This window comes from Mytilus galloprovincialis, chromosome 7 (assembly GCF_965363235.1).
Source record: "Mytilus galloprovincialis chromosome 7, xbMytGall1.hap1.1, whole genome shotgun sequence".
Classification (NCBI taxonomy): domain Eukaryota; kingdom Metazoa; phylum Mollusca; class Bivalvia; order Mytilida; family Mytilidae; genus Mytilus; species Mytilus galloprovincialis.
In genome coordinates, this window is record NC_134844.1 from 59,737,559 (window position 1) to 59,762,741 (window position 25,183).

Below are 25,183 nucleotides of genomic sequence, written 5' to 3' on the forward strand. Positions count from 1 at the left end.
GTTCTTCAATCTGAATAAATATATTGTCAGTGAAAAGCTCAGCATTTAGATGATATCATATATCTCCAATGTATCTTATTCTGTGTTAAATCGGTTTAGTTCTTCATTAACACATCTTTGTCACCAACCCCCCTTTTCGAAAAAAAAAATCAATATAAAGCTCATAATTAGCATGATTAGTGTGGAAAGAATGGTAGCAAAAATTTTGTAATTCGAATATTAAAGCTTTGAACAGGTATCAAGTTATAAGGTCTATAGAAAATATTTAGATATCAAGTATAAAGGCTGGGATATTTCAATACTTCGGATTTGCGTCTATGACAGAATTTTTTTTTAATATATTTTTCTTAAATATCCTTCTTTGTGAAATGAACAATACAATTGTACAATAAACAACTTTCTAACAATAAAAAACTCTAACTTGTAAAACATATTTGTATACACCGCAAGTATAGGGACACATTATACAATTGAATAAAGCACGCATAGTAGCGGGAAGTATGTTTTTCTGGATTTCGATTTTATAGTAAACGGCCATGGGTTGCGAAATTATTCATTAGAAAGTAAGGCATATTTTGGATTTAACAAACGAGACCGAAGATCGTATTTAACTTCTTTAACTATTGGAAATTATACAGTCCCAAGGGCTAACTTTACATCGTAATGCTTAGTAATTCTAGGAAGAATGTGCGAGTTCATGAAAAAGTACGAGTACAAAATGCTATAATATAGTGCAATATTCAGAGTAAAATAATCATTAATAGGGGTTCGCCCACATCACTTAAAACAACTTGAATTAAGTATCTTTATTTTTTCATGGGTTGTATCCCATCGAAATAACCAACTTTTTGTTCCTACAAATATAATCAATTTAAAAAAAAGGAATAAAATACAACTGTCATATTCATCAGCTAGAACAGGCATTTATAAGGAAGATGTAAGGGATTTTTTTTTATAACGACCTTAACCTTTATTTGTATGACATTTGTTCATAAAAATATTTATAAAACTATGTCCGCAATCCAAATAGACACAATTGTCGTACGTGACCATAATCTCGATCCAGAAATCAAAGTTGTGTAGTTTGTACTTTGTAAATACAACTGTTACACAAAACACGCCTCCTTTTGGAGATATATGCTAATTATGATTTTTATAGTTTTCTTAACCTTCCGGTTCCAAGATATGATATCTTTCTTTTCTCCTTGAACAAAATATTGGAATTCCACCAGTGTGAACACACATGGATAGTGACCACATCTAAATTTTATAAAGACCCAAAGTGAAAGCAATGAAAGAACAGAATTTTAGTTTAAGTTTTAACTCAAATAAATTAGAGAGATATACATTTTGAAAATATATTCCGCAATATCCTATGTTTTAACTTTTTTTTAAATATAACTGCATATCAATTGTTCCGTCTATGGTATACTATTGGACGAAACTAAATAGTAAAGGTGGCACTGTTTGAGTCGAAAGAGGAGTTCCTTCTAGAGTTGTTCAAGTAAGTGTAACATCTTTGATGCCACTGTTTAAAAACACGCCATCATTTGCAAAAATCAGGTATTCGATGGATAAGGCGAAAAAATTTGATTATTCCCGGCGAAACATCAATTGTAACTGCAGATGAGCAACTTTTTGGTAATGGCTAAGCAGACTCAGTGGGAATGGCCTACTTTGTGTGAAGAAAATAAGTTTATCTTAATGTTTGGTGGATTGCACATTGTAATGACTTGTTATAAAATTCTGGGTGATATATTGCGTGATAGTGGATAGACAATGTGCTCTCACTGAAGCCGATATTGCAACATCTAGAACGGCAGACTCTTTTTATGTATGGTCAAATGTACAAAGGACTAGAAACGCGCATCAGATAACTGCATGTGTTTTGCTTGAATTGTTATTGTCGGCTTATGAAAGCTAAACGCAAAAAATATAATTATGTCATGACTCTGTGACGTTCAATGATTTGATAGACTGGTGTAAGGAAAAAGAGTCATCTCGACTACAGTTTGATTCCTGGCGTTCAATTATCAATAAAGTAAGTATGCTCATTTCATGAGTCAGACTTTTTACTTTACAAACAGTCCATATAACTCATGATACGGTATTTTTTTTAGTTCGTGATCGTGTAATTTATGCTTGATCGTTGCCGACCTATCTCAAGAGATATGGCATCCCTTCCGAACATTACCCAAAGGTGGCAATGGAATTTGAAAATGATTATTTCACTGTACAAACGACCAGCAAATTTGTTTTCTGATAGCACAATTGTTCAGGCACAAAAACAGAATAATGCAATTGTGAAGGGCGATGTTGGTTTCATAGGTTTGACCAAAGATCCCTTTTAGACATTTGGATAGTAGCTGGACCAGGAGTCAGTAGACTAGAAGATGAATTTGAAAGATCTAGTGGTTTCTACAACAGATGAACGACATAATGAAGACTACGAAAATACGAACAGATATCTTTACAAAGCTTCAAATGCTTTGTAAAGTGGTGAACGAGTTTGGAAATCCATGTCTAGAAGAGTCGTCAGATTTGTTAAACAAGTTCCCCTATTAAGGAAATTTTGGATTTGGGAGCCGGTAAGATATGTATATAAAATCCAAGATATTGGTCCAAACAATACAAATATCTTTTGAAGCAAATACAAAATGAAGAAGAACCTGCTTTTTATAACCAAATCAAAAAGAACAACTTCCTACTATGGCCGTAAAATGAAACTGGACACGTCTTTGTCAAAAACAAAGGTAGACAACCTTACAAGTGTTTGCGATATCTTTTTAGACGTTTCATTTCTTGTCACAGTAGACAGTTTGACTTGGAATACATCTTTATCCATATAAACCAAACTCCTCCTCCGTCTTTGTCTCATGGTGTCACTTTAAACAGTGGTATTAAATCGCTGCCAATGGGTATACTGGAAACATTCTGCGATTTGCTGATCCAAATTCTGACGCATAATCGTTGGTTGGGCAGCAATGGTCAATTCCTGGCCACCAAGTTGGGCAGACATATTTGATTATTATTCAAATCATGTCATATATAAAAGCTCATAATTTAGTGTGGAAAGAATGGTACCAAACTTTGTAATTCGAATATTTAAGCTTTGAACAGGTATCAAGTTATAAGGACTATTGAAATTTTTTAGATGTCAAGTATAAAGGATGGGATATTTCAATAGTTCGGATTTGCGTCTATGGCAGAATTTTGTTTATATATTTTTTTTAAATATCCTTCTTTGTGAAATGAACAATACAATTGTACAATAAACAGCTTTCTAACAATAAAAAACTCAATCTAATTAAAATTATCCTTTAATTGCTCCTGTTCTGATATGTCGCGCATCAAGGATCTAACGAAACTCGATAGACAGGTCAAATCTGGTGACCTAAGTTCACAAACTTTATATTTGAACAACATTAATTTTTCATCCAATCAGAATCCATCTCTTAAACGAGTTTCGGAACATCATTCAAAATGGCGAACAAAAGTGACATAGACGTAGCGATTGACAAAGTTTTAACTGATTTCAAAATTTACACCCTCTAAGCTGAACAAAGGTCAATTTTGGACTGTTTGATAGAGAAGAAAGACTGTATGGCCATACTCCCGACCGGATTTGGAAAATTGCTTCCCTACCAAATGCTTGTTTCAGTCCGCAGGGAACTTGAAAAGGAAACTTCCTCAGACGATGTTGGAAAAGTGATCGTTTGTTCACCTCTAGTAGCACTAATGGCAGACCAAGTGGACAGAATTAATGCAGTACCAAATGTGACTGCGGCTTATAGGAGTAAGTTACGAAAATGAACCGTTTGAAATTTAAATTAAGAATGTCAAATTTGAACAGGGGGAAGGGGGGTGATTTTAGAGAACGCATTTTGGAAACAAAAATATAGTCAAGACTTTCTGTTAAACTCCCTTTCATATACGTATATATTTATCCTGTCATCAGAGGGGATCAAAGGGTGATTTGTTTTTAAAAAAAAATACCAGATGAATAATTCAGAGTAAACTGACTTCAAGAAAGACATGAAAGATGAAAATGATCACTTCATAAGATTATTAATATACCAGCAACCCATTCCCCTCAAACTTAAATGGTTGTTTAATTAGAAAATGATATTGTTAATTTTTTTTCATATTTTTATTTAATAATAAATATAACACCACAATTACTTTGTATACAAGTATTTTAGAAAGTTAAACTGCATAATTTTCACGTATTTGTATGGTCCAAATACTTGTATGGTATAGAACACATCTATTATGTACAAAATGTACAACACATCAATTTTATAAATGTCTTAGAATGCTCATGTATACATTTATAATATAAGTATTTTATTTCAAATGTCAAGCACTGTATGACGAGTTATAAGCATAGAAATGTCAAATGTGTACATCATGATCGAAATATTATCAGGATTATCTGCTTACATATCTAATTTTGCAAAAGATTATTTAATACATACATGTGTAAAAGTAATTAATTTTTAATAACCTTTAAGCTTTATTTATCAATTTGTAGGTGCCTGCAGTAATGGAGATGATGATATTTTGAAAGGCAAATTTGATTATTTGTTTGCCTCACCAGAAACACTAATCAGTGACAAAAAATGGAGAATGACATTACAGCAGATGAATGTGTCTTTGATTGTAGAAGACGAGTTTCACACCATATGCACATGGTAAGGGTAGCTTAAGACAATAGTAATGCAAAGAATGTGCTTTCAGACTATTGCTGATCAATATCAATAACTTCCTGTTACTGGAATGATGATATATATTTAAGTGAAGCCAAGTGGTCGTGTGGTTTAGCGCGTTGCATACAGTGCAGGCGATTTTATGTCACGATATCTCAATATCTCTCCAGGCGAGGAAAGAACAAAAAAAATTGGGAAAGCAAATTTACAGATCTAACATTGTTGGGTTGATGTTTAGACGAGTTATATAAAATATATATATATATATAAATTTATGTGTGTAATTATCTTCCCAGGTTGGACTTAACCATGATAATGTTTCAAAAAAAAATTAAAGAGAAGGGTATACATATGGTATACATGGTATAGGGTATAGTTAAATAGTGCAACATAGTGCAACATAGTGAAATTTTAAAAAAAAATTAGAAGATTCTAAGACTTGAAGATAAAAAATTGTCATCAAAATTAAAAATTATAAGAAGAAATACAAAGCAAAGGCTTATTTAAAAGTAACAAATAAAACAAACAGGAAAAATAAAGATTGATTGTGGTTAGTTTTATGTCCAGTGGCAAATATTTCATGAATATGAAGCGAGTGACAGTTGTCATTTTTTATATAAGAAGATAAAACCATGAATGTTTTGTGTTCAATTTATTATTATCATATAATGCTGTTCCATAACAGCTTTTTCAGTATTGGTTATAAAGTCTTATACATTTGCGTTTTCTTTTTACAGGGGTGGTGTTGGTGAAGAGGAGGAAGAGACTGAATTCAGAAAGTGGTTTCGACACATTGAAGAACTGCGTTCTATGTTTACAACAGCAAATCTGTTAGCACTTAGTGCTACATGTACCACTACAATGCGAAAAATGGTTATGAGAGAGCTGCACATGCACAAAGATTTAACAACTATTATTTCAAACTCACCAAACTAACCGAACATAAAATTTTGCGTACAAAAAATTGACAACACAATAGATATGTCAATGGTGTGGTTGGTAGATGCACTTGAAAAATTAAAGATTGATTTACCGAGAACTATAATTTATTCCAATACAATAAAACAATTGTCAGAGTTGTATTCATACTTGTGTACCGACAATCCAGATGCTGTACATTTTATTGATATGTTTCATTCAGAAACACCTGAAGAGAAAAAAAAACTATTATAAGCAAACTTAAATATGGTAACAGCGAATTGCGGATCATTTTGGCAACATCCGCATTGGGAATGGGAATTGACATCTGCAATTTTAACTGTATTTTGTATGGTGCAACTTGATCCAAGAGGTCGGTAGAATTGGAAGAAATGGGGATGAAGCTGTAGCGCTGCTGTTGTTTAATAAATATCATTTACAGCAAATGGAATCAAACGTAAAAAGAATTTATAAGGCAAAAACATGTGTCCGCTTAAGCATAATGGAAGACTTCCTTACCAAAACAGAACTTGTAATGGTTCATAGTGGAACACATACGTGTTGTGACATTTGTGAAAAGGAATGTACATGTGGCGAGTGTAACAAAGTGATGATTGAGCAAATTTTTTATGGAATAGTAGAAAATGAAGAAACTAGCAGTTCAAGTAGTGATACAGAGTTATATTACTATGGTGATGACAGTGAAGTTCCTGCTGAATTAGTTGATGAATATTAATAAAAAAAAATTAAAATGTCTAATTGTTATTCTAAACTTACCTAGCTAGAACAGTTTTAACCCACATTAGTAAACTCTGAAATTTCCAATGTGACCAAAAACATTGGTTGAACCACCACTTTCAGACATTCAGAGAAATAAAGAATTCAGAGATTTACACTAATGTCTTGTAAATTATTCATTTCTATATACATGTACATTGTTATAAAACAAGATAAATGTATTGTTTGAGTGCCAATGAGACAACTATCCACAATATTAAGTAGATTTTAGCAACTATAGGTCACTGTTCACACTTCAACAATGAGCAATATCCATACTGTACAGCAAACTACAACAGCTGGTGTGTAGAAAACCTCTCATTCTGTTTATCAAAACAAATGGCTGCCATGATAAATTGACTGTCAGTGTCAAAAAGTGGGCATTCAAAAACTTTCTCACCTAAATAACACTTATGTTAAAAAAATGTTATTTTGATATAGGAAGATGTGGTATGAATGCCAATGAGACAACTCTCCATCCAAATAACAATTTATAAAAGAAAACCATTATAGGTCAATGTATGGCCTTCAACACCGAGCCTTGGTTCACACCAAACAACAAGCTATAAACATGATAAAGGGCTCCAAAATACTAGTTGAACTTTAAAACCATTCAAACAGGAAACTAACGGTCTAATCTATATAAAAGAACGAGAAACACATATAAATTACATAAACAAACCACAACTACTGTACATTAGATTCCTCACTTAGGACAGAAGCAAACATTTGAAGCGGGATGAAACGTTTTAATGGTACCAAACATTCTCCCTTTTTCTGAAACAATAGTACAATGTATAACATAACATCTCACCATAGAAAAACATCAATTGGAAGGCTTAACTCCTCAAAAACCGTTAATTAACACACTATGAACGAATAATTTTGATCTGCGATACCTGAATACAATAACATAGTTAATAAAATTATTAGGGACAATCATTCAAGGCCAAAAGTGTATTGTCCAACCTGAATGATGAGCATGAACACAATTTCATATACCAAATATTGTTTACCTACTGTACATGTATGGGTCTATGAAACAGCACAAACCCTGAAAATGATGTTAACGTTACATGACTGCCAGCTAGACATGTACACCTTACAATCATTCTATACACCAAATATAGTTTACCAATATAAGCAATCAATAAACCATGAAACTGGAATCAAGGACAACCAACATGTGAAGTGTAAAATAAAACTTTGATATTATAAGTTTGATTGTTTTTTTTTTTATTAAGTTCATATCAATTGAGTGCTAACAGCTTTATACCAAGGACTGATGCCAATCATTACAATGTCTGCAGAAAGTTTAATCAGGAAAGCAAAATAAAAGTTGTTGTAAGTGTACAATGGTGCATCACAGGTGTGGATCACACAGACGTCTAAATGGAACATGTGGCCTGGTTTATTTTCCAGCACATTTAGTTCTTGCAAGTCTTTCCTTACCTTCAATACAGCTTCTTTGTATGATGGCAAGTGATGAAACCCTTTCCTTTGATGGATTTCAGTAATTGCATCAAAGTGCTTAGTAATGTCTATAACGATTGGATATTCTTTGGAATGTGCAAAAATACTCTCCACTGTTTGGTGTCCAGAGCAAGCTACCTTACTATCCCTATTGAGCATTTCAACAAATTCATCCAATGCAATATTGTTATTTTTCCCTCCTTGCAAGTTTATAAACCTATTATTAATCAAACTTTCTTCCTGATCTGATGGCAGTGATCCTGAGGTTAGAGCAGTCAGGTGTATTGAACCAATAGAGTATTTCGTTTTATTTGTTTTGTTGTAAACTGGGAGTTCATATTTTGCAGATCGGACTGACGTTCCTCTATTCCCTATGTCAACAGCTGAGTCCAAATTTTTGTGCAGTAACACAAGTTTAAACAACAAAGCAATGTAGTCTTGAACTCTATCTTTGTCTTTCGGTTTAACTGTTTTCCTTTTCCTTTCAGCTGGAAGGTTATGAACTTTGCTTTCATGTGACTTAAGAGATCCAAGGTATGCATAAGATTTCGGACAGAAGTGACATTTAATGCGTCCATTTTCTAGGTTAGCTAGCCAATAGTTTACTGGGTGATCCCTATCAAAAACTACTTCACGTAAATTCTGACATATAACATTGTTGGATTAATAAGCTACAAATGTCATTAATCCATGCTATTTTTTCATCTTTTGTTTTATGCTGGAAGTTTTCTAGAAGAATTTTCTCCGTTTCGGTCATTTTTAAATGGTCCAAAAAAAGTAGTAGGCAGATTGCATCTAAAATTGTATAGTACAGCAGTTTGAAAGGACGGGATGCATTCTTTACTTTTCCTTTAACATTTCTCATATTTAAAAGATTTCTGTAGTAGTGCATAGTGCCCTTGTCACTTGCACTTTCGGTGTTATATGTCAGTTTGTATATAGCCTGAAAATACAAATAACAAGATGTTGAAATGTTGACAACAAACTCTCAATACATTTGAAAACAAAACAAATGCTGACATTTGAAATTTGTGGGTTTTTTAAATTGCGTTTTTTTAATACTGTATTATATTTTCTAAATAAAAAGTTCCTTTTAATACATGTAATCTGTGGTCTAAATTCACAGTTGAGACATTGTGAAAAGCATGTGGATCTAACAGGGTTGGCAAAGTATTACCCGCCCGGGAATTCCCGGGTGGGAAAACCCGGGTTTTCCCGGGCTGGGCAATACTCCCAAAAATTGGTAATACTGGGCATTACTGGGCAATATGATTTTTTAAGCTTATTTGAACACAAATTAGTAAAGACTTGCTGTAGTTTCATAGTAGTACAGCTAAATAAATACTTTTTAGACAGATAACCATTGGCAGTCATTTCTAGAACAAAGAAAAATCCAATTTCATTCCCTTCTGTGTAGAGATACAAGATTTGCATATTTAAGGATACCTTGTTAATAACCAAGCATTGTTTCAATAATTAATTGTAATCCAAACTTGCAAAATGCATTTTATTGCAGTGTTTAAGTGAATTGTTAATTTTAAATGTTATACATTTATATTGATAAATAAACACCCTAAGGGGTCATGCCAGTAAAACTCATAGAATTGAATGGACTGATTATTGTTACATAAACAAATCTGCATACTAATCTGAATAATTACTTATTTATTAGTTATAGTACGTATATATACATTATTTAAAAGTAATTTTTCTTCCATGTAATTGTTAATTCTTAATCATCTTAAACATTTTTAAAAGGAGTTATTCTTTTTTTGGGTTTATATTTACAGTTTACCAATCCAGACATACATAATAGGTTATAAATATCTTGAATGTATTACATTTGTGTTTCATCACTGAATTCTCTTTAAAAATTCAGACCAGTATTTTATATAACCCAGTATTGCCCAGTATTACCCACTAAAACCCAGTAAAACCCGGGTTTTCCCAGTATTTCCCACTGGGCTGGGCAATACTCATAAACCCGGGTTTTGCCAACCCTGGGATCTAATGTCAAAACAGCCCTATGAGCATCACTCAGTGGCCAAGAGGTCTAGCCTATCAACACTAAGTTTGTGAGTTTAGATTTTGTGCAGGTTTCTGATTGACTAGACTTGTTAGTTTTCCTGTTAAAGTTTAATACTGGTTCTCTGTAATTATTTAAACTCTTACATAGGGAGTATGGCACGCATGGTCATGGATTTTATTTAAACTTTACACATTTACTTGTCTTGGTGAAACAAACAAAAAATTGCTAAATTTTGGTGGCTAAGCACATCGGTTGCCATAGCAACCGATACCCAGTTTTACCTGTTCTGGATATCTATGAATTTAAGCTTAAAAAGGCTATTTTCAACATAATTTTTCATAATAAATGACTAAGAGCAAGAATATTTTTTTATGATTTTATTAAATATATGCATTTTATTAATGTAATTTAATAACCGATATTTTCCGATTTATTTTCAATTATAATCACATACACCCCACTTTTTATGTGGTTTGCATTAGGTAAAAAATACCCTTTTGAAGTCATTTTTGAATGCTCATAATAATTTTTTGCGGACACCTGAGTTAAAATCAACCATGAATTCATGAAAATCATAGTCTTTTCTTATCAATGATGCGACAAAGTCATGGGGAAGTATGTCTCATTTTTTTGTTACCATGGATACAAAATGCCTAGTTTTCATTTTTTCAGAAAAAAAATTTTGAAATTTTTTGAAAAAAAAATGTTTCAAAACCTTTTTCTGCATTCAGAAAAAATAAATAGATGAAAAATTTGTAGAAATTATTGTAATCATTAAAATTTTAAACATAATCATATATAATGGTATTATAGTTTTAACTGTGTTGCTATGGAAACAATTTTATAATGATACACAAGTTTAAAACAATTTTGAAAAAGTTTCAGTTAGTTTCTTAAATTTGCACAAAAGTAGGAAAACTAAAACACTTATTAAGTTTCACTGTATACACACATGTGTATATATACAAAATGTTGCTAGTATAGCATATCAATAATGGTGTTAACACTTGAAGGAAATAAATACAATTTTGCTAATCTGGATAAAAGGATCATGAAAAATATACAAGAAAAACTAGAAAGAAAAAAGAAAATAATTTAAAAATTTATATGTTCAATTCTGCAATATTTGCAATTGAATGTAGTGTCATTGAAACAAGCTGTCTATTTGCAAAAATACTGATCAGTGCTAATTTTTACAAATTCGTTTATTGAACTTCCATTCATATGATAAAATGCTTAAAAAAGACGAAATGTTCATACAAAAAAGCTCTTCTGTAAATTTTCAATTTAATGCTACATGTCAAAGAATGATGGGTTTTACAAGTCGTTCCGTCAACTGTTATTCAAATGCTGTAGTGAAGATTAAAGATCATAGTGTCACTTGGTGTTGACAGTTTGGAATTATAACTACTAGCTCTTCTTTTTTTTACATAATATTAAGAAGATATAATAAGAAATTGACAGTTCAAGAAAGGCCAAGCTTAAAACTGTTTGTGTGAGACACAGAAATAAATACAAATGAAATATTCAATATCGTTGGAGGTGGGGTGAGTAAGATTTTGTAAAATTGAAAAGATTGATTAGTTGCGGTTTGCTTTATGTCCAGTGTCAAACATAGTATACTGACCAAAAAATAATTAAAGTCAATAATTTGATACAATTCAACACAATAAATAATAGAACCAACCCATAAAAGAATTACATGTTATAAAGGGCGGCTATGGTCACATGTATATCTGACACATTTCTTGTTTGACGTTCTGGTAGGGGAGAATTTTTCGTTTCTAAAAAGTTCCATTTCCCAACTAGAAACTGCGGAAAAATCGCTCAGTGAGTGACTGCATGCGGGTCTTACAACGAGCAACAGGGGGAATATATACAATCTATACAATTTTCATATACGGGGTCCCACTGACTGCCTTAAGAGATGGCCTGCTACAATCATGCTTAGTAATTCCATATGTAATAAACCAAATGTTTCCAATGAAAGGTGGGGGCGGGCCCTCGGGGCTCCCTGGATCCGCCTATGGTAGCACTATAATAACATTAGAATTATTGAAATTTGAGAAAATAGCAATTATGTTCATTTGATAAATCTTTACACAGAGTAACTTGAAAATAATTTTATACTTGTACATATACTTTGATTTTCACTAAAAGCCTATTACAGAAAGATATTTCTCCAAAAAGGTTTTTTGTCTTTTTGTAAAAAAAAAAAAAAAGGATTTTACTTTAAAACAGGATCGAGTCAATGTTAATGACATAAAATACATGATACTTTTTGTCAGCGACTTTTTGTCTGTGACCTTTTGTCTGCGACTTTTTGTCTGTGACTTTCTGTCCTACATACTGACCATTATCATGACCAGGGAAAAGGACTTTATACCTATTTATATGTATTAAGCTTTGCATCAAATTTATGGAAACGCTTAGATTGAACCATTAATTTTATAAAATAAGAAAATATAAAATGCTTGACAAACATATTTGCAAATGATAAATGTATTGACATTCGGGAACATTTAAAACTAAGACAAGATTCTGTCAACCCTCAAGTAAAGTCCGCGAATATGTTTACTGATATTTTATGATTTATTTTATTAAACTGATAAAATATCATGCATGCAAGGGCTCATGTATACCTCAAGTAGTCCACAAAACTACCAAGATTTCCTGCACAAGGCTCGTCCATGCCTTAAGTATATGCACGTGGAAAACGTTATTTACTGTAAGAAAATATAAAAAAACAAACTATATGCAATAAAATTAACGGTACTTATTTTCTTGCACCAGATTTGCGCATTCCGACAATACATGTCTCTTCAGTGATGCTCGTGGCCAAAATATTTGAAATCCAAAGCTTAAATAAAAGATGAAGAGCTATAATCCAAAAGTTTCAAAAAGTATAGCCAAATCCGTGAACGGAATCAGAGCTTTGTATGAGGGAGATACATTCCTTAATTTATAATAATTTCTAATATTTTGTAACAGCAAATTTTAATAACACAAAAAATCCGTATTTTCATGCCAGTACCGACGTTCTTGCTACTGGGCTGGTGATACCCTCGGGGACTACAACTTACATGTATTTTTTTTACCTACTTCAATCATACCTTTTGTGTGTTACTTGATATTTGTGATCAAACGTGTCAAATTATAACCGGTTATATACAAAATAAGTTACAACACAGTTAAATACAATATACTACTCAATACCATACAAAGTTTTAATAATCCGGTGCTCGTCAAATTACTCTAAACTGTTTAAAAATGGAATTATAACAAAAAAATGTTCTTATAGATTTTAAACAAATACTTTAAGATATAGATAAGTATTTTGGTAGTACCAGAAGTCCAATACTAATGGACTTTTGTTAGTACAACTACATAGACACAGTCAAGGTTAGTCAGGTCAAGTTTTTACCCCAAAACACATATTTTTCCTATATTTATAAATTTCATCGGTCAGGTCATTGACAACGTTAGAAAATGTCACGTTTTCTGAATTGTTCTGATTTTTTAATATTTTTTGCTCTACTTTTTCATTATAATTTATATATTAAATGATCAAATGTTATTATATTTAAAATTTAAAATAAATCCGTTAATAAATTAAAAAAGTTAAAATTCTTTTCATTTGTTCAGGTTTAAAACAGTTTTCTATATTTGTTTCTTAAATTTATGCTTTGAATCTGGGACTATTATATTAAATTTGTATCAAAGTTCCTGATTGAATGGTCTAAATTTATAACAATTCGAATTTGACATACATCCTTTGAGAAATAAAAAAGTTATTAGCGTTTTAGTTTTAGTCCGGTCATTAGCGTCAACAATCAAAGGGAGATAATTCATATTATGAGGAATATTGATCAATGATAATTTTTTAGAAATTAATTTCGCATGTTTCTAGTTGGAATACCCATAACTTTTTTTGATTTTTGAGTAAAACAAGACTGGAATTAATTACTTTTGTGTTTCATTGTAGTAGATGTAGCTGCATAATTTCACAACACTACACCAAATATTGCATTTTTCTCCAAAATCTCAACTTTCTCTGCCGTTACCATGGTAACCAACCAATATATATATATCGGTTGGCATTATTTTTCTGACTAGTCTAATGGGATCTACATATCAGCCAATTTTCAGAAAGATCGGTGACTATGTGTGCCGAAAAAGTTTAAGTGGTTACAGAGAATGAGTATTAAGTTCTTGGCACACTCATAGGTTATTCAACAATAACATCTGGTTGTCATTAAAAACAAATAGTGTGAACAAAATCTATCAATTTATTAAAACAGATTTTACTGACTGCATTTAAGCAATGTGTGGACATATGGTGGAAACTTGTCTCGGTTGTAATCATACCACATCTCCGTTAAATAGTTATATATATATATATTTGTTTAAATATACTTTTTCACGTTTTTGGTCTTTTGGAAAATGTTGTTTGTGCTGTTTTTAGATCCTTCTACAACGAAATTTGTTTGACATGCACACGTATAAAAATTGCGGTTTTTATCCAACGCAATCATAGGTTTGAACGTAGTTTTCAATTTAGACTCGTTATATATATATATATATATATATATATATATATATATATATATATATATATATATATATGGAAATCATGTAACAAAAGACATTTTCTATTACCTCTAAAAAGTTCATCAACCTATGAAAATCTTCAATTTTTGATATGAAACCTTCTAACTTTTCCTTTGGACTGTCTGCATTACTCATTGCAGTCTGTGCACTCTGAACTCTTTCATCAGTCAACCTGTCACCTATAAAATTCATTTAATTTAAACTGTGTTAATTACAAAACAAAGGGGTGATGAGTAAATACCTCTACAAACTTGAAATATCTGTGTTAAGTCATAAAGATTAAAATGTAGATTGAATTTGATATCATGTTCAATTATATTTTTTTAAGTCACAAAAGTGTTTGCCCATGAATTTAACATTTGTAACAGTAGCTCTTAAATCAATACAAGGATTAAGACATACAGGAATGACATGGGTAATACTGAATGCCCCCTCCCCTCTGCTACAGGGGGGCATAATAACAGGTTGAATATTTTAATGATTTCTTTAAGGAATCACCACCTAAAAATACTGGTTCAAAAATCTCTCCATTTCTGAGTGGCACATATTTCTCTGTTAACTGTTTTAACAGTCTTATTAGCTCCTGTGTCTTATTTTCATTGCATTTGAACAATCCCAATGGATACTGAAATATAATACAGGATGAAATAGTAAATGTTATAATACAATGTGGATACTAAATATTAAGAAGAGAACTTTTGGAAGTATGATCAGCTTTATTTCCTCATTTTTTACAAATCTTTATTTAAATAAATTAAGAGCAGTGAATAAACTTTGACAACTGAAACATGTTTTGTTTTTAAATTAAGAAGTTGAATGCAGAATTTAATTTTATATCTTCATGCTTGATAAATAAATATTAATCTTTTAAATAAAAAAAATAAGAAATGATGTTCAAAATGTAATCTTTAATCTATGGCATTGGCTACTGAAATTTGTGAGGTAATGTATGCCAAGTAAAAAGTAATTGCAGGATAACAAAAAAGGTTCCTTACAACCTGACCACCCCTTTTTCAATGAACCCTTTCAAGATTACAAACCTATTCGAAACTTCATAACCTATAGTTGTTAATGTCTGTGTAATTTTGGTCTCTTGGGGACAGTTGTCTTATTGGTAATCATACCACATCTTCTTTTTTATAGTTAAAAAATATTAATACCTGAACCGTTTTGATGCCAGAAAAAAAACTGTATTTATGCTCAAAATGTTTTGGATAAATACTCTTCAATGACTGTTCCAAATGTGGTATGTTTGATATCACTGAGGTTGCAAAAATAAAGGTCAATTCTGTCATTAACTGTTCTTGTTCTGATATTGATGGCAAATAAGTTGATATATCGATTTCAGAAATATCTAAGACTGTTATATTCTGAGCAGGGTTTGGGGTGATTCGGTCTACAACTGCAATAAGGTTGAAAAGATGAAGTGACAAAGTTTTCTGCAGTGATGTACGAAAAGATGGTAGAATGTTCTTGTCCCAATTATCTCCGATAAGTTGATACTTTTTTAATCCTCCTTCAGACCAGGCGTTCCTCAAAGAAATAATTTCAGCATCAAGATTGCCCTGCCAACTTTGTAACCTATTATGTATGGTCTTTGGATGTACACTGAGGACAATAGAAGCTAATATCTCAATATCCTAAAACAAAAATCACTCAGTAGAGTTATAACCACCTAACTTTTCTTTTAGCAACTTTGTATTAAAGGGAGATCCAAAGAAACTGTGGCAGTAGCATAACAACTTCAGATAATAATTACATGCAACAGGATATCAATATATATATATATTCGCGTAAAATTGCCAATATCCAATTCACTTGGACTTGGTGGATAGCTGTCTCATTGGTAATCATACCACTTCTCATACATATGAAATGCATGAAAGATTTATTATTAGTATTTCCTCACTCTAGCATGTCTAGATCTCATTATCTCAATTGAATAGAGCAGTATTTTTTTTAAATTAAATAGTTTAAAATAATAATCAGTTATCTCTGAACAGAAAAGGACGGACTAATAACCCTTAAATTGAGCTTTGCGCATTCATGACATTACAAAATAGTTTGTGAAGCAAATATTTCAATTCCAGACTGGTTTTTTTTTGGTTAGATTTCATAAACATCCAATGACATTCTTTCGATTTTGAAAGATAATAAATTTATCGTCCTGAATATTCATGTAATACTTGCAACTGGAAGTTAGGCAACCATCAATCAATTCATTTTTCTTTATACAATTGATTACAGATTTCTCAACATATTTAAAAAAAATTAACATATATATACCCTTAAAGTGCAGTCACCATGTGTCAAAATGAAGCCCATCATATACTGTACTAATGACATTTCCTGACTGCGACTATGCAGTCCAATTGCAGCAGAAAGCAAAATATGATGAAAAGCCTTGCTACCAGTTTGTGGTGGACTATCTGCTACTACAGACGAAATGATGGTCAATAATCCTGGACACGACTGACTTAGCTCATCATACAATTTTTTTCAATTGAATGAAAAAATATCTGAGTATTCTTTTTTCTGTAAAATTGTTCCAGACCCTCTCTTGCATATTTTGCCACTTTCCTCTTTCACTATTTTTGCAGCTGCATTCATCACCATCATTGGACTTGAATCTGCAATAATATTTAACACTCCCTTTTCTACATTAACTCCTTGAAGGATGGTTTTGCAAATTTTTTTGTGCATTTCCTGATACACATAGGTGTTTTTTGTTCCACTCGGATAGTGCACTGTCAACTGCAAAAAGATAAAGTAAATTTTATAGTCATTGTTTTATGTAAAACAAATGTGGTATCATTGCTATATGATTCAGATACATGTACATGTGTAAGCCACTAGTATAGGTAACTATATGGCTTTCAATAATGAGCAAAACCCACAAATTACATGTATGTTATTTCAGTGTGTAGATGTAAGTAAATTTTCATTTATTATAAAAAAAAAAATGTGGTACGATTGATAAGGCAACTCTACACAAGAGACCAAAAAGACATAGAAACCAACAACGACGGGTCAGCTTATGGCCTTCAATAGTGTGCAAGATGTGTATGTATTCCTAAAGTAATCAAAAAAAAAATTTAATTTAACATGTACATGTCTACAAATATATATAAAGACTCTGTCATAATCATGATTACATTTTTCATCATGTTTAAATGAAATGTTCACAGCATACAAAAATAACATAAGCAAATGAAATTTACAGGTACTGAAACCCTTAGATATGCTAAAAATGTATACATCTATCTGTCTATATATTTCAATTTCAAATAAGGAAAATATAAAGCTTGAAAACTGTTTTACCTATATAAACATAATACCAGTACAGAGCTTAGTCAGTATAAATATCCACCAGGGTTGACCACAAATTTAATTTAAATGACTCTATAAATGAATCTATTCCTGAAAGAAAGAAAAAATCATGCAAACAAATGCAAATTTTCAACAATAAAAATAACATTAAAAAGGTCATTATCAATTGCACTGTAATAAGTACAGTTTATCATGTGTATCTAAAAAAGATACAATAAGTAAACACAAAATTAGTACATGTGAATGTACTTTAGTAAGATGAAATATATTCATTTAACAATTGATTTTTACACTTAACCTAGGCTACATGAACACTTATTTGCTGAATAAAATGATAATGACCTCTTTCAAAAACATGTAAAAAAGAATGAAAAAAAGAATATGAGATAGATCCAGTATATATTCATGATATTTAAAAAAATGTCTTTTTACAAATTTGAAAATTCAAAACTTTTTTTCTGAAAAATTGTTCCAAATTGAGGACCTAGTTACATGTACGATTACATGCCTCAATCCACACAACTACAACTGGATCCATCTTTGTAGTTCTTACTTCTATTTTATTTTTGGTTAATGAAAATATTTCTTAACTAAATATCTTCAAATAAACAAAATCTAAACTATATCAATTTTAATCAACATGTAATTGAAACAACTTGTTTGTGAATCCACCTTTACTTCTCCTTCATATGGCAAATTTTGCTCATTTTCTTTCCCACTAAATCCGAGAGACCTTCTAGCTGTCTTTTCTGCCCCATGTGACACAGTAGGTATCTTCACATGTGTATGTTCTCCAATGACTGTCATACAAGTAGATATATTCAGTAAATGCTTACATATCCATGTTTTATATGTTTTAGATTTTAACGAGAGAAATTTATGTATTACTGAAAAATTATTACACCAGGGTTTTCGATATCACAAACTAGTCAAAACATTTACTAAATTTTATCATCGGTATAAAGACATTATTCGTAAATATAGCTCAATTTGCAGACTTTTTATACGTTCGGGTATTTCACATCCAATTTTTTTATGGAAATATTCTTTATAAAGCTCAAAGGTGTCAGTATTCACCTCAGAAACTTACAAAACCTTTGAATAGACTTATTAAGAAGGGATATAATTACGATACTGTTGTCAAGTCATTAAAGATTGCATATTTTGGCGTTAATATTGAGTCACTGATAAGGTCTTTGCGTCGGAACTAAACACATTTATTCTAAAAACAGTTGTTGGCATGACACGGGTTATGTTCTTCTCATATATGTTATGATGGTATGATACTAAACCCCTAACGGGAAGGATTGTGCCTGATGTTCATATGATGAAATCATAATCTTTCAGTCAGTTTAATTGAAGTCTGGAGCTGGCATGTCAGTTAACTGCTAGTAGTCTGTTGTTATTTATGTATTATTGTCATTTTGTTTATTTTCTTTGGTTACATCTTCTGACATCAGACTCGGACTTCTCTTGAACTGAATTTTAATGTGCGTATTGTTATGCGTTTACTTTTCTACATTGGTTAGAGGTATAGAGGGAGGATTGAGATCTCACAAACATGTTTAACCCCGCCGTATTTTTGCGCCTGTCCCAAGTCAGGAGCCTCTGGCCTTTGTTAGTCTTGTATTATTTTAATTTTAGTTTCTTGTGTACAATTTGGAAATTAGTATGGCGTTCATTATCACTGAACTAGTATATATTTGTTTAGGGGCCAGCTGAAGGACGCCTCCTGGTGCGGGAATTTATCGCTACATTGAAGACCTGTTGGTGACCTGCTGTTGTTTTTTTATTTGGTCGGGTTGTTGTCTCTTTGACACATTCCCCATTTCTATTCTCAATTTTATTTATATACATGTATATCATTGTACAGGATGATAAAGTATGTCAAAAAGTAAGTTAACATATATACCATGTATACATGTACAGTTCGAGTTGTATGTACTTTTAAATGTCATTATGACATTCTTTCATCTGGGACTGCTTCGGTAAAGTCAGAAATGTTTTCGTAATTTAAGTCCCAGGGTTAAATGAAATCAATAACATATATGATAAAAGTTCTCATAATGCATGTACCAAATATACTGGTATTGTACATGTACATGTTGTACACATCATGCACATGTACAAACAGGAATGTATTTATGTTTTAAAGCAAACATTTTTCTTATGAAGACTATATTTGAGGGGTTGGTCATGGGGTTCCCCGATTACAAATATAGCATATTTTTTTAGCACAGGTTTAAAGAACTTATGTACCTGGCATGTACTCCTCCTTCCAGTTCCCTCATTTCCATGTTCACTTCACATGTTTACACCTAGTCCAAATAATTATGACTTCTGGAAAGACTATTTTTGCTTTGACGACTTCATGCGACGATGTAAGGCGTAAAAAAAATATAATAGCTTTTCAAGATGTCATAATTATTTGGACTAGTTTACACCCACACATATCTTATATTTATCTTTGAACCTACCAGAGGAAAGACTTGTATCATATTCTGTTGGTCTGGGCACAATAGCTACAAACTGCTTGACTATAGTAGCTGGTTCATGTGGTTGAGTAACACCTGCACCCATCAATGGCATCGTACACATAGCGCTAAATGAAGGAATTTTAACTGCATGTTTCACAATAACTTGAGATGGAAATGTTTTCTGCTGTTTCTGTTTGACAGATGAGAATGGGGACCTGAGAAGTCTTTTCTCTACCGTTTTTAATCTCTTTGGACAGGTCTGATGGGTTCGAATTAAAGATGATTTTAATTTTTCTACTTCTTCTTCTTGCCGAAAAACCTTCTCCACGATTTTGTAACATTTTGTGCAAAATCCATTATTTTTATCCTCGTCCGTAACATCGAAAGACGGTATTATATGGAAAGCCTCAGCTGTCATATATTAGAGATTTACAAAACTTTATGCTGAAGCTTAAAATGTAAAGTTAAGACAGCGTGATGTTGAATTAAGTCATCAAAATGCTAACTCTGAATTACAATATGCTAAGTTGAATCTGCGCAATGTTGACTTGCAATGACAAGTGCTGTAGTCATGATAGTATAATGATAAGTCACGATGTTGTGATGATATGCCGAACACACGTTACGTTGAGTTTAAAGTAAATGATGTGAAGTTGACGTTGCATGATGTTAGCTTGCAGATTGATAATGCTCAGTAATCCACTTCGATTGCTATGATAACAAATAAATTGAACAGCTTCAATGTATGGTGCTGACTTGATATTAATAAATGTTTAGCTGAAATAGTACGATGTTATCTCATTGTGATATTGCGATAGGTCTATCATGCAATCTGTTGATTTAAAACACCATGATGTACAGTTGACAGTACATGATGTTAGGTTAAGATAACACGATGCTACACAACAATATTGAAACGAAAGGCCAACCATACAATGTGTTGACTTAAAACAACACGATGCAGCGTTGAAAGTACATGATGTTAAGCTAAGATGTCATGTTGGTTTATCAGTATAATGTCGCGATGGGCTTACCATACAATATGCTCACTCGAAACTACAAGACGTACAGTTGAAATTTTGGAATGTTACGCTATGATAGCATGATGTTATATCAATTTAATGTGACGATGGGCTTACCATCACTATGCTCACTCGAAACTACAAGACGTACAGTTGAAATTTTGTAATGTTAAGCTAAGATTGCATGCTATTAAATCAATATAATGTCACGCTAGGCTAACCACACGATATGCTCATTTAAAACTACACAACGTACAGTTGAAAGTATGTGATGATAAGCTATGATAGAATGTTGTTATGTCATTTGAATGTCACGATAGGCTTACCATACACTATGCTCATTTAAAACTACACAACGTACAGTTAAAAGTATGTGATATTGAGCTATGATAGCACGATGTTATATCATAATAATACCACGATAGGCTTGCCATACGATATGCTCATTCAAAACTTCATGACGTACAGTTGAAAGTATGTGATGTTGAGCTATGATAGCACGATGTTATATCATAATAATACCACGATAGGCTTGCCATACAATATGCTCATTCAAAACTTCATGACGTACAGTTGAAAGTATGTGATGTTGAGCTATGATAGCACGATGTTATATCATAATAATGTCACGATAGGCTGGCCATACAATATGCTCATTCAAAACTACACGACGTACAGTTGAAAGTACGTGTTGTTGAGCTACGATAGCACGATGTTATATCATAATAATATCACGAAAGGCAAGCCATACAATATGACCATTCAAAATTACACGACGTACAGTTGAAAGTACGTGTTGTTGAGCTAAGATAGCACGATGTTATATCATTATGACGTCACGAGAGGATTATCATACAATGTGTTGACTTGAAACTACACGATGTAAATTTGAAGTAGTTTGGTCTTGACTTGGAACAGTAAAATGTTAAGTTATAAAAACAGAACGTTAAGTCAAAATAAAACAATGATAGGATGATATATACCTGTGCAGAATTGAAGTTATTTGGTGTTGTCTTCGAATATAGTGCAAATGTTAGATCGTTTTGATGTTAAATTTAAAGACAATAATGATGCTTAAAACATTACAGAATTACATGTATGTGAATTGAAACTGCAATTCTATGGAAAAGAATGAGGAAAAAATCCGCAGGATTTTTCTTCTTCATTTGCAAGTTGATGAATATTGATAACATTTTACTCAAGAGGCAAAAGGATATTCAAAAAACGTTTTTCCATGTTTTCTTAGTCGGATTTATTTTTTATGATTCAAACCCAGTTTTTTTTTACGAACAATATTTTAGAAAATATTTAATTATCTATGTTGAGTGTTGATATATGCAACATAGTGTTGTCGCTTTATACGACTTATGACTGTAAGGATCAAATTTCTACTCATATAAAATCACATCTATGAAAAGTTATCAGATAATTTGTATCTACCACTCCCCTTTTCCGCGAAATAAAACGTAGGACTTGGAGGATCAGATCTATATGAGAATGTGACCCCCGGGCCTTGATAGAGGTATCTGAAAATTTGAATGTTCTTTTCCCCGAAATAAAACAATAGAATCTGGACTTTATCAAAACCGATGCGAAAACGATTTCCATAGAATGTCAGAGACGGTTTGTCGACTAGTTTGTTTAAAATTCGGCTGGTCAAGCAAAGTATGACTTGTAACAAAGCAGGTTTTTTTTTCATATTCATATCACATGTTCTCGTCCTGATATGCATGTAATATTTGCCACTGTACGTAAAGCGCACTCTTTTCCCCTAAATAAAACCATAAAAGAATGATTAATCAAAACCGATGCTATTTGAATGTCCATAGATTGTCATAGACGGTTTGTCAACTAGTTTGTTAAAAATTCGGCCAAGCAAGCAAAATATGTCTTGTACAGAGCCAATTAAGATTTATTCATATTGAATTTCGTATCACACTTACACACTCTCGTCCTTATATGCATGTTATATTTGTCACTGTACACTAAACACAAATACATTATTATCATTTTTTTTGTGTGTAAATGAGCCACATCTACCTATATCTATTTTGAGCACGTTTATAGATTGAACACCCTGTAATTCATGTTTTTTGGAGTTCCTCGAAAATTAAACACATTTCTTCTTTATTTGCAAAATCGCCAAGTGACGGGTGCCAACTACGAAACAGGATCTGCTAACCCTTCTGAGGGCCCTCATGGGGTTTTTGATTATGTGATTACTTGGCCGTTTTTTTAATGATTATTTGATTATTAAGCCAAATATTTCATGATTATTTGATTACCTAGGACTGTATTTTTAGTATAATTATTTGATTACTAAAGATAAGCAAATATTTAATGATTATGTGATTATATAGGCAAAAAAATGGTGATTATGTGATTACTAGGACCCCCCATGAGGGGCCTCCCTTCTGGAGAATCTGAGGTAGACCTTTTTTAGTGTTCCGTGTTGCTCAGTCTTTGGTTTACTATGTCGCGCTTAATATACTGTTGTTTGGCTTTTGATCTTCTTTCTAAGGTTTATTTCGGCTGATGAGTTTTTGTCATAACATTGTCAGTTTGGTTAAGAGTTTTATTATTCCTTTTGTATCTTTCGACTTCTTTGTCCAATGATTTGTGTGTATTTCTATTCGTTTCTTTTCGATTCTCCCCTCCCCTGAACAGTATAATAGATAGATAATTGAAAACGGAAACCCTTTTCAGAAAAGGAGATATACAAGTCACTCGACGTGACTGTTTTTTTTTTTGACATGACATTGTCAGTCTGGTTTTTTTGTTTTGCCATAGCAATATTTCTTCACTAATGATAGAATGTGTAGGGACTTTATCTTTTTTGTTTTGTAGACAGAAAACTATACTCGATTGATCGATCGATTGATCGATCAATCGATCAATCGGGAGAGAGAGAGAGAGAGAGAGAGAGAGAGAGAGAGAGAGAGAGAGATTAACTGTTGACATAAAATCTACAATCTAATCAAAGCAATACCAAAATAATTTTTGCACTTTATCAAATTTTACAGATTTTTTGATTTTTTCTTTTCTTTGAAAACACATATAAATAGAGAGAAGCTGTAAAGAACCAAGAAACTTACTATGTACAAGAACATGTGTGACGGAAATCATTTATTTGCTTCTTATTATAAGTTGTAGGGGGGCATTGTCCATTAATGAATTTACAAATAAAAAAAAATTATTCCCCGAGTGGATATATTGATAAACCTGGGCACTACATCTTATTTGGTGCTGGAATAATGGTTGAAACTGCTGTCAATGATGTTGTTTTTTTTTTAGAAAGTTGACGATTTAGACTGGAGGCTCTATGTCAAATTTCATTAGGTTTCATAGACTGCATGTAGGAGTGAAAAGTAAACAACAGAATCTAACATAATTTGTGTGTTTTTGGTTGGCCCCATACAGTAGGATACTTCCACCTATCGATTCATCCGTATAGATACATTCAAATTTTCTAGATTATTATTCAATTAAAAAATTTCATAATATTGTTTGGTGTTGGGTTTTTTTTTTTTAGGGGTGTTTTATTTGTGTGTTTGGGTTGGCCCCATACAGTAGGATACTTCCACCTATCGATTCATCCGTATAGATACATTCGAATTTTCTAGATTATTATTCAATTAAAAAAAATCTTTATATTGTTTGGTGTTGGGTTTTTTTTTTTTTTTTGGAGGGGTGTTTTACAGTTCTACTCTTTAGCGCATCATTTATCAGATCTGTTGGGTTTTATTTTTAGATTAAGTCCATATTATTTTCTTTTATTTTTGAGTAAGGGGGTTGTATTAACTAAAATTATCTGATAACTCTGACACAGATGTGGAG

At 32.0% G+C, this 25,183-nt stretch overlaps 1 protein-coding gene and 1 pseudogene across 1 annotated transcript; one reads left to right on the forward strand and one right to left on the reverse strand.

The window, feature by feature from the left end:
* Positions 1-3,321: 3,321 nt before the first annotated feature.
* LOC143081826 (ATP-dependent DNA helicase RecQ-like) lies at positions 3,322-6,374 on the forward strand. The gene is made up of 3 exons (XM_076257509.1): positions 3,322-3,796; positions 4,535-4,694; positions 5,447-6,374. Exons 1-3 carry the CDS (start codon positions 3,604-3,606, stop codon positions 5,643-5,645), a joined length of 552 nt encoding a protein of 183 aa, XP_076113624.1. The 5' UTR covers positions 3,322-3,603; the 3' UTR covers positions 5,646-6,374.
* A 1,265-nt stretch (positions 6,375-7,639) lies between these two features.
* LOC143083397 (uncharacterized) lies at positions 7,640-20,728 on the reverse strand (annotated as a pseudogene).
* Between the last annotated feature and the right edge of the window lie 4,455 nt (positions 20,729-25,183).

What these genes read in the sequence shown, in the direction of transcription:
- LOC143081826 (XM_076257509.1), top strand. Translation starts at nt 3,604, where the DNA reads ATGGCCATACTCCCGACCGGATTTGGAAAATTGCTTCCCTACCAAATG. An exon ending in TGTGACTGCGGCTTATAGGA is followed by an intron (nt 3,797 to 4,534) that starts GTAAGTTACGAA and finishes ATCAATTTGTAG; the next exon opens with GTGCCTGCAGTAATGGAGAT. An exon ending in TTTCACACCATATGCACATG is followed by an intron (nt 4,695 to 5,446) that starts GTAAGGGTAGCT and finishes TTCTTTTTACAG; the next exon opens with GGGTGGTGTTGGTGAAGAGG.